The following is a 13,919-nucleotide window of genomic DNA, read 5'->3' on the forward strand; positions in this document are numbered from 1 at the left end:
CCCGCCCCTCACCGGAGGTTAAGCGGAAATGAAGACGGATAAAGCGATAAAGGCGAGATAGTTGGTATAATCGCTGCGTAGGAAGTAAATAATTTTTGATACGCGCGCACGCGACGAGCGCGCTCACGGCGCATAACTCAGGGTTACTCCTGCGACGACAAGAAATAAGGGGTCGTTTACGAAAGCCATTAATCGCTTATGTTCCGCGCGAGGAGGAGAGAGATACGTCGGCGCCCTCCTGTGTGCCATTAACACCGCGCCGCGCTCGTAATCTTCTTTTCGTAATGCAACAACGAAGCTAACGGCGCTTTCGCACCTGCGTTGGAGCTTGCATTTCTTTAGCGTGAGCGCGCACGGCAGCACGAGAGAACACGCGCATTGCAGAAAGCACCGTCGAAATTTATCGAGTGGACAGACAGCTTAGGAGCTCGGCGCGGGGAAAAACGGCGGCAATAAGAGTAGGAAATTTATTAGGGCTGCCGCAAGGACGTCGATCGATTGCTTGTGTCGCGTTACTTTAAATAAACGACTGTCGCCTAAAGATCCCGCTTCTTTTAACTAACTGCCTCGCCCGAGTGCCCGCGTGTCCCTCTTTTTCTAACGAAAAAAGCACGATACGGTCGATGTGGTGGTGTGTGTGTGTGTGTGTGTGTATGTGTACGCGCGCGCGGAAGACGATACAGGTGTTATCTGAACGTCCTTTCTCACAGCCGCCGAAGGTCGACACGTCCGACTTGCCGCTTAATTGACACTCGGATGCTTCATCGTGAAAACCACTTTTGCCGCCGAGCCTCCCTCGCGATCATCGCGCCGCAAATGGGAGACACGGATGTGCTGGGGAAACGTGTTCCCGCCGATAATTAAATGTATCACCGTTGTTAAGAAGGAACATCGCGAGCGATCCCCACCTCCGATCCCCCGGCCGATTAGCGGTTAATTACTTTCCGATAATTCCGCGGAGCGATAACATTTGGCTCGAATCGCGGATCTTCCGTGGGAAGCGCTCGTTCGCGGTGCGGGACGATTAGAAAACCGTTGGCGATCGTTTAACGCGCCGATACGATTTCTCGAACCGAACGGATCCGGGCGAAGTCGCGAGAGAGAGAGAGAGAGAGCCAGCGCCACCCTCGCCGGGATCTTCGTTGGCTACGCTCGCAGGCAGCGGTAATCAGCCGTAACTGCACCGCCGCTGATGCAACGCCCTACACCTAATTATGCCTCCAATTAAAGCCCTCTATACGGTCGCTGTAACTGTGCGGCCGCGCAAAAGCGGCTTTAATTCGAACTTCGTAAACCTACCTCACTGTGCTTTGACGCGAACGGGAACACGAACGCAAACGCAAAATCTTAATCCGCGCGGCCTCGTAGCTACTTACCGCCCGCCGCGCGCCGGCCACTGCGCGACGTTCCGTCGCGGCGAGGATTTATCGCGAGGAAAATCGCGCGGTATCGGGTCGGGTAACCTTGCGCGTATGCAAATCCTCCGCTGGCTGCAGCGCGCGGCCGCCGCTCGCCGAAACGGGAAAGACAGAGAGAGAGAGAGAGAGAAGGCCAAGTGATAAACGCGAGAGACCGGCTTAAGTTGTTTAAGTTGCCGGTACGGTTCGACACGTCGACCGCGTCACAAAGGGTTGATCTGCAGCGTCGATCTCCACGTCATCTTAAGAGCGATGCGCTGGTCATACATTCCACATTTCCAACAGCACCCGTGGGCATTACATATCCGCGAACGAACTTTCTCCCCTCCCACGTGGCAGGCCGCAGTTCTTAAAACCCCGGCGCGGCGCCTGACAGCCGACCGAACGGCGAACACCGGGTCCATTCGGAATAATAATAAAATTTCGTTTCTGCGCGTTCCACCGGATAAGTTTCTCGGTTGGATATTGATTTTATTATACTTGGAAATTCGTTCCTCCCTAAAACTGTCAGTGACACGTATAATGATTGTAAGAGGAAAGCCGAGTCGAAATGTCTCGTCGCTATGTTAAGCCTTTGTTCCGCAACGCAACAAGAGTTAAGACAGCAAAATAGGTTCAATTTCAATTCTAATAATATAATTGTGCCCTGCTTCGACCCCGATGATGTCTTACATTTTCGTTTTCGTTTACGTCGTTTCAGCGAAATAACAAATTTTTTCAAAATAGGTTGTTGAAAGTAAATTAAAAGTAAAATTCAATCTGTAGAGTTAAAGGTTTAAAATGATAGTTAAAAAGTACCAGTATCATCAAAGCAGGTTTTTATTAGTCTATAGGCCGTCTAAGTAAACGTAAACTATTCTTAAGAGCATCAAAATAGCATTAAAATTTCAACTAAGGAAAGGATTCGAGAGAGAGAGAGAGAGAGAGAGAGAGAGAGAGAGAGAAAGAATCCGAGACGAAATTTTGGCTCTACGATGTCTTAAATTTACGTTTTGTTTTAGCATCAAAATAAGTTATTGAAGGTAATATAAAAATTCAATCTATAGAATTAAAGATTCAAGACAGAACTTGAAAAGTATCAAAGTAGGTTTTTACTAATCTACAGGCCGTCCAGTAGGCTATCCTTAAGAGCGTGAGAGTGGCGTCAAAATTTCGACTCGGGAACGAGCGACGACGCTTTGGTGATTGCGATTCGATGGGGATGGGTCTGCGAATGAGTCCAACGGTTCCCGCATGCCGGGAGGGTTGCCTCCAATTCGATAGGGCGAATTAAAGGTATCGTACAACGGCACAACGTCGTAAATTTTTATTGCGTGCTCACGAGGGAAGCTCGCGCAGAAGAACGAATAGAGGAAGTTACCAAAGAGGAGAGGTCGAAGAAAAATAGGAGAAAGAAATTGGCCGGGAATAGAACGTCAGCAGTTTCCGACAGCTTCATAAAAATTTCCCCGTATTTTAATGACATAGTTATCCACATCGATTAAAACTTTAATTTACGCTCGTCGGGGCCGCGCGGGACGTCTCACAATTTATCTCTCTCGAAAGATAATATTTCGTCTTAAGAATACTGGCGAGGTCCCGCGCGGACTACGAAATCAACGCGAGGACACGGCGCTCTCTCTCTCTCTCTCTCTATTTCATCATCATCGATCGCGAGGAAACGTCGAAACTGCAGGCGCGTCTCGGAGCGTCCGATCGACGCGGAGTGCCCCGCGTTTCCTCGATATCGCGCCCATCGTGCAACAATTTCCGACCCGCGCAGTCCACACGAATCCGGTTTCATTCCTTCCCCCGCTGCGGATTGCGCCTTCTCTCCCGAAATCCTCGCGTAGGCGTCGCGTCGACGCCTCGGAATTATCTACTCATCCGATATTTATACGGGGAAAAATACCGACCGACTACTAAACTATTAACCGCGACGACGCATCACGGCTGAATCGTCCACTAATTAACTGCCAGCCCGCGGCGTGTCTACGCGAAAATTCGTTTTTAATCGTAGCGTGCGCGTTCGGTCGCTCGCTCGTTCATTCGTTCGTTAGAAGTCGACACGATGGCGGTTGACCAGGTGTATCGCAGACGTATACTCACCGTAGCAGAGCAGCAATAGGTTCATTATCGCGATCTGCGTGCGGCGGCAGATCCTCCTGGTCCTCGGCGTTCTATCCATGGTTACGGAGGTGGTTACAGAGAGGAAGAGCAATTTCACACGAGGATAGCAATTACACACGTGTTTCTCACACCGACTCACTACGTCCGCTCCGATCGTCGAGAAGCGCGTTTGCGATCCTCTCGTTAGTACTCGCCCAGGCTTCTCCACCGAGCGCTGGCGATCGAGGCTTGCCGTCGATCGAACGGTGCACGGCCACTGCCGCTCTCAACACGATATATATATATATAATATATATGTATATCACGATATTATATTATATCACGATATAACGATGTATCACGACCAGCTACTCCTCTCCTCCTCACAGGGTAGAGACACCACACGCACGCACATCCGAACGACGACGTTCACTGTGACGACGACGTTGCACCGGCTGCGGCGAACACGAGCGCGCTCGCTGCACCATTCTTCACCACACTCTCTCCTTCGGACTCGAGAAAATGCACACCGATAGCTCGAGTTTTCCGCGACTCTCCTCTGCCCGTCGCCGTCGGTTGCTACCGTCCGATAGGTGTCCCGGTCCGTGGTCCACCGACGGGGTACTCTCGTCGGTACCAGCCGCTCGAGACTCTACGTCACGACGACACTGCCCGATGACGAGGACGATGACGCACCTGGCGAGAACGACGACGCGCTGCTCCTCGCGACAGACTCGCGTGCGATCATCGCTCAACTGCACGGTGGTAAAACTCCATTCTCGTTCACGGGGCGATAGATGATGCGCGCGTGTGTCTGTGTGTATGTGTGTGTGTGTGTGTCAAAAGTGTAAGTACGGTTATGTGTGGGTGGATCGTGTGTGCACCTGACGGTATTAATGGCTTACTGCGGTCAGAGATTTAAATCGGGACTCTCCTCCTTGTCCCCTCCCCCCGTCGACGGAGATGGCACCGCCGGATGGTTTTTCCTTTTCTCTCTCTCTCTCTCTCTCCCACTCTCTTCCTCTCTCTATCCTTTTTGTTTCTCACTTCGCGCAACTCTCGACACTCCGGACGGGCAGGCAAAAAAATCGGCTGAGTTTCATTTGGCCGTGCGTCGCGCGCAATTCGAAGCCGAGGCAGCTTGGCGCGAAACTGAAACCAGCGGAAAACTATTCGCGCCGTCCACCGACGCTACTGACGCGCCCTCGACAGTCGCACGGAAACTGAACCTGCCGTGCTGCGAACTCGTCGCGCCTTCGTTACCCCCACCGCGCCTCGGAATTCACCCCACCATGGCACACTTGAACCGCCGCCACGCATAGTGTGTCGCGGAGTACTACAACCGGCCGCGTCGGAGTGGAGTGCAACAACGGCGGAGGCGGCAAGAACGACGGTGGCAGCGTCGACGGCGGCGGTGGTGGTAACCGGCCAGAGCCGGATGCACACCTGCAGGTGCAGGAGACGCTGAAACTCCGAGGCTCGGCCGCGAGAGAGAATTCTCGGTCTTCTCTCTCTCTCTCTCGGCCGCTCGTTCGCTCGCTCGCTCGCCTCGATTCCATTTATTCTTGACGAACTCCCCTCGCGAGCTTCTTGCGAAATTGCGGGTCTCCTGCGCTTTTATACGCGGCGAGAGAAGCGCGGTAAAAATAAGTGAGCTTGCACAGGCGGGTATAATAAGTTTACGCGGGGGTAAACGAGGTCGTCCGGAATTCGAAGCTTCGAAAATATGGTCGTCCCCTGTTGCACACGTAGGAACCCTCTCGAGATGAACACCGGTAAAGTGAAGCACTTGGACGACGACGCTAGGAATGACTTCAACCCGCTGGTAATAGTGCATTCTGGTTATCTCGAGAGGGTGCATTACGCTCGACCCTCTTGAAACAACGTTGGAATTTAATGAAGGCGGTAAATTTTTATAAGGTCCTTATCGCCGGGGTTGTGTTTCCCGAGATAATACATGCTTCCCAAGTGGGACAACGGGCACTGAGCGATTTTAAAAACGTACGTAAATTACGCGGTCGCGCATTAAAAAAAAGTGGGAAAAGTGTGTTTCGGCGGAGTAGGGAGTGGTAAAATGATCGGACTCGCATGAGCAGCGGTGCAAACTCCCGAATTTTAAACAACCGCTCGCCTCTTCCCCCATCACCCCCCTCTCTCTCTTTCTCTCTCTCTCTCTCTCGCTCTCTCTTTCTCGCTCAGGGCGCGTGCGATGCATAGTGCAAAATTATAATGAATATATGAAACACAAAGTGCTTGATGCAACAAATTCGCAATAAATACACTTTCAGCTAAAAATATAATTTCGAGCGCATTACAGAAAATTGCGCGATGAATCAAATATGTGACACGCTAGCAATAATGACATCTACATTTGAGCAAACTAATTCCACCGGCAAGTAATTTTAACAAAATTTGCGTAATTCTCTCATTTAAGTCTTGTTAAAATCGGCACCCGCACCGCTGTACCGCTGGACTGACGGAGTTTAATTATTTTAATTACTTAATAGGACGCGCTCCGACCAATTTTGCTTAATACATATTTAGAGCGCCGGGTAACACAAACGTAACCGACTTACTTTCTATCCTCCCTACAATATTCTACGCTTGCACACGTACGAGAGCTCTTCCGATATTCCCCCCTCCCCCTCCCCCCCCCTTCCGATTGATATTTATCGACGTCGTTCTCTCCACCTTTACGTTCCACCGCTTCGCGCCCTCCTCATGCCCTCGCGGGACCGCTGTCGCGATTATCACAACACCGTTTAATCATATAAATATCTCGTATTGAAATTCAACGAAAAGTTCAGAGGTAAAATCCACCTCCCTATTTGTGCCTTCCCGACCTTTACACGCAACATTCGTTCGGGGTGGAAAATCCCTACCATGAGCGGGGCATCGGTGAGGCACGAGCCGATCCTGTCGGCGGCGGCGGTTCGTAAGCGGTGGGGGCTCCATGCAGCGGGGAGGAAGGGATAGAAGGGTGCCAGAGAGCGAACGTTGGGCCCCTATCGAGGGCGCAGGAGCGAGCGGGGGTGCGAGAGAGAGAGAGAGAGAGAGACGGGCTCTGAAGGGAAGAACACGAGGGTAGAGGTGCACGACGGCAGTTTGCCCCCACCGATCCCTGCGGCAGGTGGTTCTTTCTCCCGCGGGCTCCACTCGAGGGACCACCAAGCATTTTGGCCGTCTGTGCCTGCGCCACGGAGAAGCAACGCGGCGAACCTGTCCCGGCCCCGACGCACAATCGGGCTCGCGCAGCCCGATTGGAGCGCGCCGGATTTTTAATGGATTGCGCTCTCACGTAATAACGGACGTGCTCGCTTACCACTTGGTCCGGCGTCGTTTGGAAATTCGCGGCTTTTAATCCCACCATTCCGTCAGGCGTCGGGCGATCAGATCTCGCGTGCTTACCCGATGATGAAAAACTCGCCCCCGCATGTACGATTCTTCGATGCTGCGTACTCTATCTCTCTCTCTCTCTCTCTTCCTATGCTATTTTTCGATATGAACCAATCGATCTCGTCGGCAACGGTGCATTTCTTTCGGAAAACAGGACTCATCGAGGTAACGTGATGAATCCGGAGACAAGCCGGCCGTATCGGGTGAAACGGCGATACTTCGATAGCATTGCGGCGCGGTTAGCGTTTTCGCGTGTCCAGTCGCTATTTCGACGCGACGGATAAACGCGAACTCGAAAGAGTTCCGCGGACATATATTTGGCTCGTTCGCCGATGCCGCGTATTAATCTTCCCGGTTGTTTTGTTTTTCCTCCCGAATAAAAGAGCACTCCTCCCCGCGTACCCTCCTATCCCTCCCATCCCTCCGCCTCGCCGACCCATAGAAGACTCAACTGGTATATGATTTGCATAGATCCGCAATTCGGAGGAAAGATAGCGCCAACGCCGAAGTGAGGTTCGGCTGCACATAAATGGGTTCTTCGTACACACGCGCGCGCGCATACACATTACGCCGGAGCGCGTCGCAGTTTATTTCGACGTCGATTGTAGTCGTGGAATTCGGACGTGCGCGATAGCATAAATTAGCGTTTGATGCAGTGGAGTCTCGCTATTGGTAAACGATAAGCTGTCGCGGAGATTAAAACTGTATTTTGCATTGGCCGAGCGGACGCGCGCGCGCCTCATCATAGAATCATAGAGTGTCGATCACACCGGCCGGCGGTGATCCGGCTCTTCGGTGTTCGCGAGCTGTGCAGATTGAAATTCCAGCCGGGTAAATTCTGGCGGGGGGTCAACGGCAACATTAATGAGCGAACAATGACGACGCGCGGGCTCGCGCGCGGAAAAAAAATGGCATCGGTGTGTCGCGCGTTCGCGCGACACAGGAAACAGCGTTATCGTTATTAGCGAAAGCCGTTTCCGTCGGAGGATGGGATGTAATCGCGCGCCGCTCCCGCGATACACTCGCGGATCGATACGTGCGAATCGTTCGGCGGACGTGGCTGCTTAAAAATAGGACCGGGTAGCGCGGCTCCGACGAGACAATCTCATTTCACGTTGCACCACGTTCCGGAGGAATGCCCCGAGGAATGCGAGCGACACGTTTATTACGTAACACCACTGCGTTTATTAGGGTCGTATTCGACGACGCGTGCCTCCTCGTCGCCCTCGCCCGGTCGATCTTCCGGCGGCCCCGCGTCAAGTTCAACCTTTCAGCTCATAAACGAGTTCTTATTTATCTTCGGCGGATACAAAGCGCGGCTTTCGCTCGTCTCGTGAGAGGCGAGGTGAAGAGAGTTCCCCCGTAGATCTTTTGTTACCACGTCGCCGCGTCGAAATACGTAGAATTTCGTATTTCGCTCGGAACGTGAGCGGATAATACCTTCGAGACGCTCACCTGCCCTTCCGCTAACAGGTCAGCTCTCGGAACTCTGAGACATGGTCTCTCGCGGGATCGTGTTCATCATTGTTCCGTTATATGTTTTTTCGGGATTACAAGCGCAAGGAGGAAGGTGACACGCGGCTTTTACGCGGAATATGCGTGCGAAACGCCGGTCGCGTTGGCGCGCATCGACCCGCGGAAAAAATGTGCTAAATCGAGTGAATAATTACTCCAATAGACTATCAAATTTAACTTGAATTATTTGACTTATCGAATAACTACGTGAAAACTTCGAAAAAGATGTTAGGGGGGCCGTAATACCTACAAGGGCCGTAATATCACCTTGTCTCTCCTCTAATATTTACTTATTTGCTGCAAGTAAAATATTTTCCAAATAAATCATTCAAATCAAATATGTATATATTTATCCGATCCAAGTAAAATTTACTTAATCCAAATAAAAATTTGCTAAGGAATATCGGAGTAATTAATTACCTGAATATAGCACTTTATATATATATATATACATGTCGCCCGTGAAACATGAATGAGGTGTCGCAGAATGCGTCGCCGCGAACACGTGCGTTAACATTATCGCCGACAAATATTTGCCCGTCGCTGCAGCTCGATAAACGTTGAAGAAACGTTGTCGGAAGACGTTAAGAATTGGGTTGCGTACAATGCGATACCCACCGACAGTGTCGCGCGAACTTTCGTATTCCGCGCTCTCACCCGGTGTCTGCGTCGAAGTTCGGCGCGAGTTGTCGACTGGAAACAATGTTGCGAGACCGACACTTTCACGTTTTTATTTTCGCCTTCCCTTCGTCGAATCGGCATAAATTCGCACGCTCCACCGTTCTCTCCCGAACTTCGTTAATCTTGCACGCGTTCGTTGACTTCGACACGGGATTCGGCAGTCATGTCGAACGTGCCAAGAGCCACGGATACGACGTCCAGGAGGGAACTTGACATCTTTTTAGCAATTGGGTAAATTCGGCATGACAATGTCCGGGCATTCTTGGCAACGGGATTCATCTCCGAAACGTTGCCAGCAATTTTATCAGCCACATCGACGGCGCCACGAACGGCGGCCCGAGACTTTTGTATATTTGTGTACAGCTGCGATTATCTGCCGTCGATATTCCCTCGTGTGTTTCACGAGAGGAAACGTCTTTCGGTTTTTGCGCCGCGGGAAGTTCGACGGAAGGGGATCGACAGCGGATTCCTGCACTGAAAAATGAGTTCGGTTGGATCTACCTGACAATGGACGGCCAAACGTGTTTCGGTTGAAAGAAGCGGAATTTGGTCGCAAGAATTAGATTTAGTTTATGAGATTTGCAAATTTGGTTTCCTCCGACCGTTAGGTCGCCCTATTGTCAGGTGGACCCAACCGAACACATTTTTTTAATGTACGACGAGACCGTGCGCGCGCGATCGCGTCGAACAGTTGCGAATCGATCCCGAATAAATGATTATACAGCCAACAAATAACGAATTCGATTAGCAATAATGAACTATGCATTCGTAGCATCATGGAATAATGTATTGTTTGTTCAGCCAATTAATTGACAAATCGAATTTGACGTCGCATGTGTAGCGCGCAACGTGGATTTTTTCTCCCCTCTTTCAAACTGGGCCAACAGCGCGGATTCTCGTGACATAAATATACAAGGATGTCCTCAAGCCCGCGTTTTATTGACGGATTTTCTGCTACGAGCGAGCGCAGACGCTATTATGATATTCCAATAATTAAAAAATTCCCGTAATTATTTACTATTACAGATATATCGATGATAAATAACGCGAACGAAATTGACGAACGGACACGTCCGACAATTCTGATTGCCTGGACGGTTATAACGCTGCCTGAAACAACGTCCGCTCGCGTAGAAACTGCATGCCTTATTAAGCGGATAATTTCTATATTTACTTGAGCGGAGTTCGCGAAATTAATTGTTCGCGAAATCAATTGTCGCGATTGCGACGCATCTCACATTGGATAAAATAGGAATTGGAAACTCGCATTAAAGAACATCGAATAGATCGAACCAAATTCATTCTTCAATATGTTTGAGTAAAAATTATCCCCTGATTATCGAGAGACTTCCTCGTGTTTATTTTATTTTTATTTTGTTTTTTCTTTGAGTTCTTTGTTACTATTTCTTGCTTGTTGTTGAGTATTTCGGATGGGGATGTACACACCGATTATCCGGTTGCTAAGTTTCTAAGATTATAAACTTGACTTTACGCATACACCAACTTTCTGCTGAGACTGGATCAAAGTGATTATATCCGCTTGATAAGACAAAGTTATTACTTTCCATTGCTTTCCAGTTTGCGCACACTTTCTCAAATAAGATTAATTTGTTAAAGGCAACAGACATGTTCGCTTTGAATCTTTGTGTTTTTTAACTTTTAATCGATGAACCACTTACTTGACGAACCATTTTCTCTATGACCGCGATATCGAGTCTGTTCAATAAACCTTTTAATATAACTCGACAGTATATGTGTACTTCTCTTATGCATAATTTATATTTTTCTGCAACATACGCGTTGAAGGGGATCACTTCAGAGACCGAAGTTGTACGAGAAATTTTACACGATATTTGCAACATTAAATTACTTACTACAACATTTGTGTCTCGGCTCTTACTTGCCTTTCGTTGCCTTTTCTTGATTCTGTATTTACACTGAAAGAAAAAATATCTACATTCAAGTAAATATTTGCTAAGAATTATTGGATAATCGTTATAGTCGTTTCACTCGGATCAAGTATTATTTGAATGCAGCATTTTTCTCCAGTATCCACCATTTAAATAATATTTATTTAATCCAAGTGAAATAATTACTTCAATACTCCTTAGAAAATATTTATTTTAACGTAGCACTTTGTTTTTTCAGTGTATCAATGACCACGAAGAATCTCTCTTTCTCTCTTTCTTTTCGGGATTTCACCGTCTATCCTGAGAGAATCGCCCACGTCCGAGGGAATAGCACGATAAACTGTGCAGTTTTCAATAATAGCTCGCAAAGAGACATCGCGTCGCTGCGAACGATGGAATTTTCGAGCGTTCAGGCGTCGATTGAAATTTTTCGCCCGCCTCCCGCGTCGCTCCAGATCCTAATCGGCCTAATGGAAAACGCAATTGCTAATGATAACGGGTAAGCTCGCGCCGGCTCGATCGCATCGCGAGTCGTCGCGACCGACCACTGTCCGCCCGGTAATTAGCTGCGGACATAGAAAGTCAATCGCGACCGGTTATGCGCGCACCGACGCGTGACGCGGCACAGGACGAACGTGCGTGTACGGCCATTTGTTTGCTCGCTCGTACGCACCGTACGTACCGTTCGTCCGACAATACGCGGCACGGCCGATTTTGGAGCCTTCAAAACGGCACGAGCGACGAGTTAGTCTAATTCGACGCAGCGGAGCGAGAGAGCGAACGACGGGGGTTGATGGTGACGGCGATGGTGGCGGCGGAGATCGCGCAGAGAAGCTCGCCAGCCGAAACTCGCCGTTGCAATTCGCTCAAATTGAGCCGTCCAATTTGTTCGGATTGTCATGCTAAAGCGGGTCGGTCGGCAGCGGCGAAAGAACGAGAGAAGAGGGAAGGAAAGAACGATCCACCCCTGTGCTCGCGTCTCCCCCCCGCGGCTTCTGCCGCGCAGTTTCACCATTGTTGTCGTGCTCGCGCCCGCACCCCGCGTTTTCCGAGGGGGAGGCGGTGTGCATGCATGTGTGTGTGTGTGTGTGTGTGTGTGTAACACACAGTCGCGCTCCGTACCTCACGGTGACCAATAGACGTACGCTCGTAGATAAGACACGGACATAGCGATGAGTAATATGCGAAGGTTGACGTTGAAGCGAGCATGAGCGCGCTGTGTACGAGGCGATAACAGGTCCGGTACAGCCAGTGAGGTTCTCGCCGGGACGAGGGAAATCGCGCGCGGAAAGCCAGTTCGCGGGGTCTCGCGTTTCGCGCGATAATTCGCGCGGGGCGCGCGTAAAGGCAGTTCCGGACCAAGCGGGCGAGCATGAACGAACATCTGCGAACATATTCGATTTCTCGTGTCGGTGCATCAAAGAAAACCGTGTTTGTCCGTTCTCGTTCTTCGGACTCGCTCGCAGATGTTTGTTCGTGCTCGCTTGGTTTGGATTCACCTTAACTCTCCGTTAGTCGCAATATTTCCCATCCGTGAACAGTGTGTTGCCAAATCAGTAGGAATCCTAATAAATCTGGTAGTTTTGTCATAAGCGATTGTAGGAGAATTACAGAAACCGTAGTATGTTGGAAATATAGTAGTTTTTTTATCTATGCGGTTGTAGGGAAACGAAAAAGATCTTACGATTCGATTAATCATAAGCGTGAAGGATAGACTCCGGCGTAACGCATAAGGGAATGAGCCAGTCAGAATTCTCTATTTCTATCGCCAGAATAACTTTTTGGTTTTTTCTAATTTTTGTAATTTGTGCAAATCACTTATTTTTATTTTTCACGTTGTCTTTACTTTGTTTTTAGTTGATTGACTGAATTTTGAATTTTAATTTTCGTTTCAAAAGTTTTTTGTGATATTGCGATGTCAAAAAATACATTTTTTTTCTTTTATTTAATGTGCAATATTGTAGAAACAAGCATATATACCACGTTAGTACTCCATTGGTGTTAATTGGTGCTAATTGGTGCGTAATAACTGTGCAATATTATTAATATGCGATAAAATATAAATATATAAGATAAAAATATTACATTTGAAGTGAAATAAATTATTATATTCAATGAAAAACATGTTTACATATCACTCAATAATATCAATTTATATCATTTCTCCTTTGAAACAATTTTTTTATATAAGATAGATTTTAGTAGAATTTCATATTTGCGCATAGAATTTCACAGAGGACCTTGCAAGAAAGTCTCGTTAACAATTAACAACACTGTTCATGAATGGTCGCAATGTATCTCACGGATACACATTTTCCCATTATTTTTCTCTTCTTTGTGAGACAATTTTCCTTTCAACACTTGGCCAATGAACCAGGCATTAAAAAAGAGTGAAAAAAACCATACATAAAAAATAGTGAAGAGCAAAGAGAACAATGAGAAATCGTTGATAAGAACGAGCTCGACCTTGAGGCCGTACAGCAACGGCGGTATATTGTAGCCTGAAAGTATCTGTTGGACTTGCGACTAACGGAGAATTGATTCGCCGCGTTTGCGACTTGCGCGATATCCGAACGTCGCGCGGAGTCAACTGCTCCCTCCTGGCGTAAATCCAACCCGATCGTCGTCTATGGTCTCTCGCTCTCTTTTTCTCTATACTCGAACCGGTCGAACGCTCGAGACGCGTTGGAAAACGCTCGTGTAAAGGTCGGAGCGTATTAATCGCCACTTGAAATTACGTAAACACCTATCCAATAAACGATTTTGATTTTCGTTCCGGCACGACTGACGCGCTTCAATTTTTGAGCCACACCAAAGTGGTGGCCGCGCTATTACGTGTCATTTACTTTCCGATGCTTCAGTTCGTCGCCGAGCTCGCGCGATTAAATACCGGTAAATACCTGGCCGTACG

At 48.8% G+C, this 13,919-nt stretch overlaps 1 protein-coding gene across 1 annotated transcript in view; it reads right to left on the reverse strand.

Moving 5' to 3' along the window:
• The window catches only part of LOC106744878 (hemicentin-2), a 36,929-nt gene extending 32,117 nt beyond the window's left edge, over positions 1–4,812 (reverse strand). The window contains exon 1 of the mRNA XM_014619993.1: positions 3,507–4,812. Within this exon, the coding sequence (XP_014475479.1) occupies positions 3,507–3,585 (79 nt within the window). The 5' untranslated portion in view covers positions 3,586–4,812. The remainder of the gene's footprint in view (positions 1–3,506) is intronic.
• Between the last annotated feature and the right edge of the window lie 9,107 nt (positions 4,813–13,919).

The sequence above is a fragment of the Dinoponera quadriceps genome, unplaced genomic scaffold, assembly GCF_001313825.1.
Source record: "Dinoponera quadriceps isolate SergipeBrazil2010 unplaced genomic scaffold, ASM131382v1 scaffold1308, whole genome shotgun sequence".
NCBI lineage: Eukaryota > Metazoa > Arthropoda > Insecta > Hymenoptera > Formicidae > Dinoponera > Dinoponera quadriceps.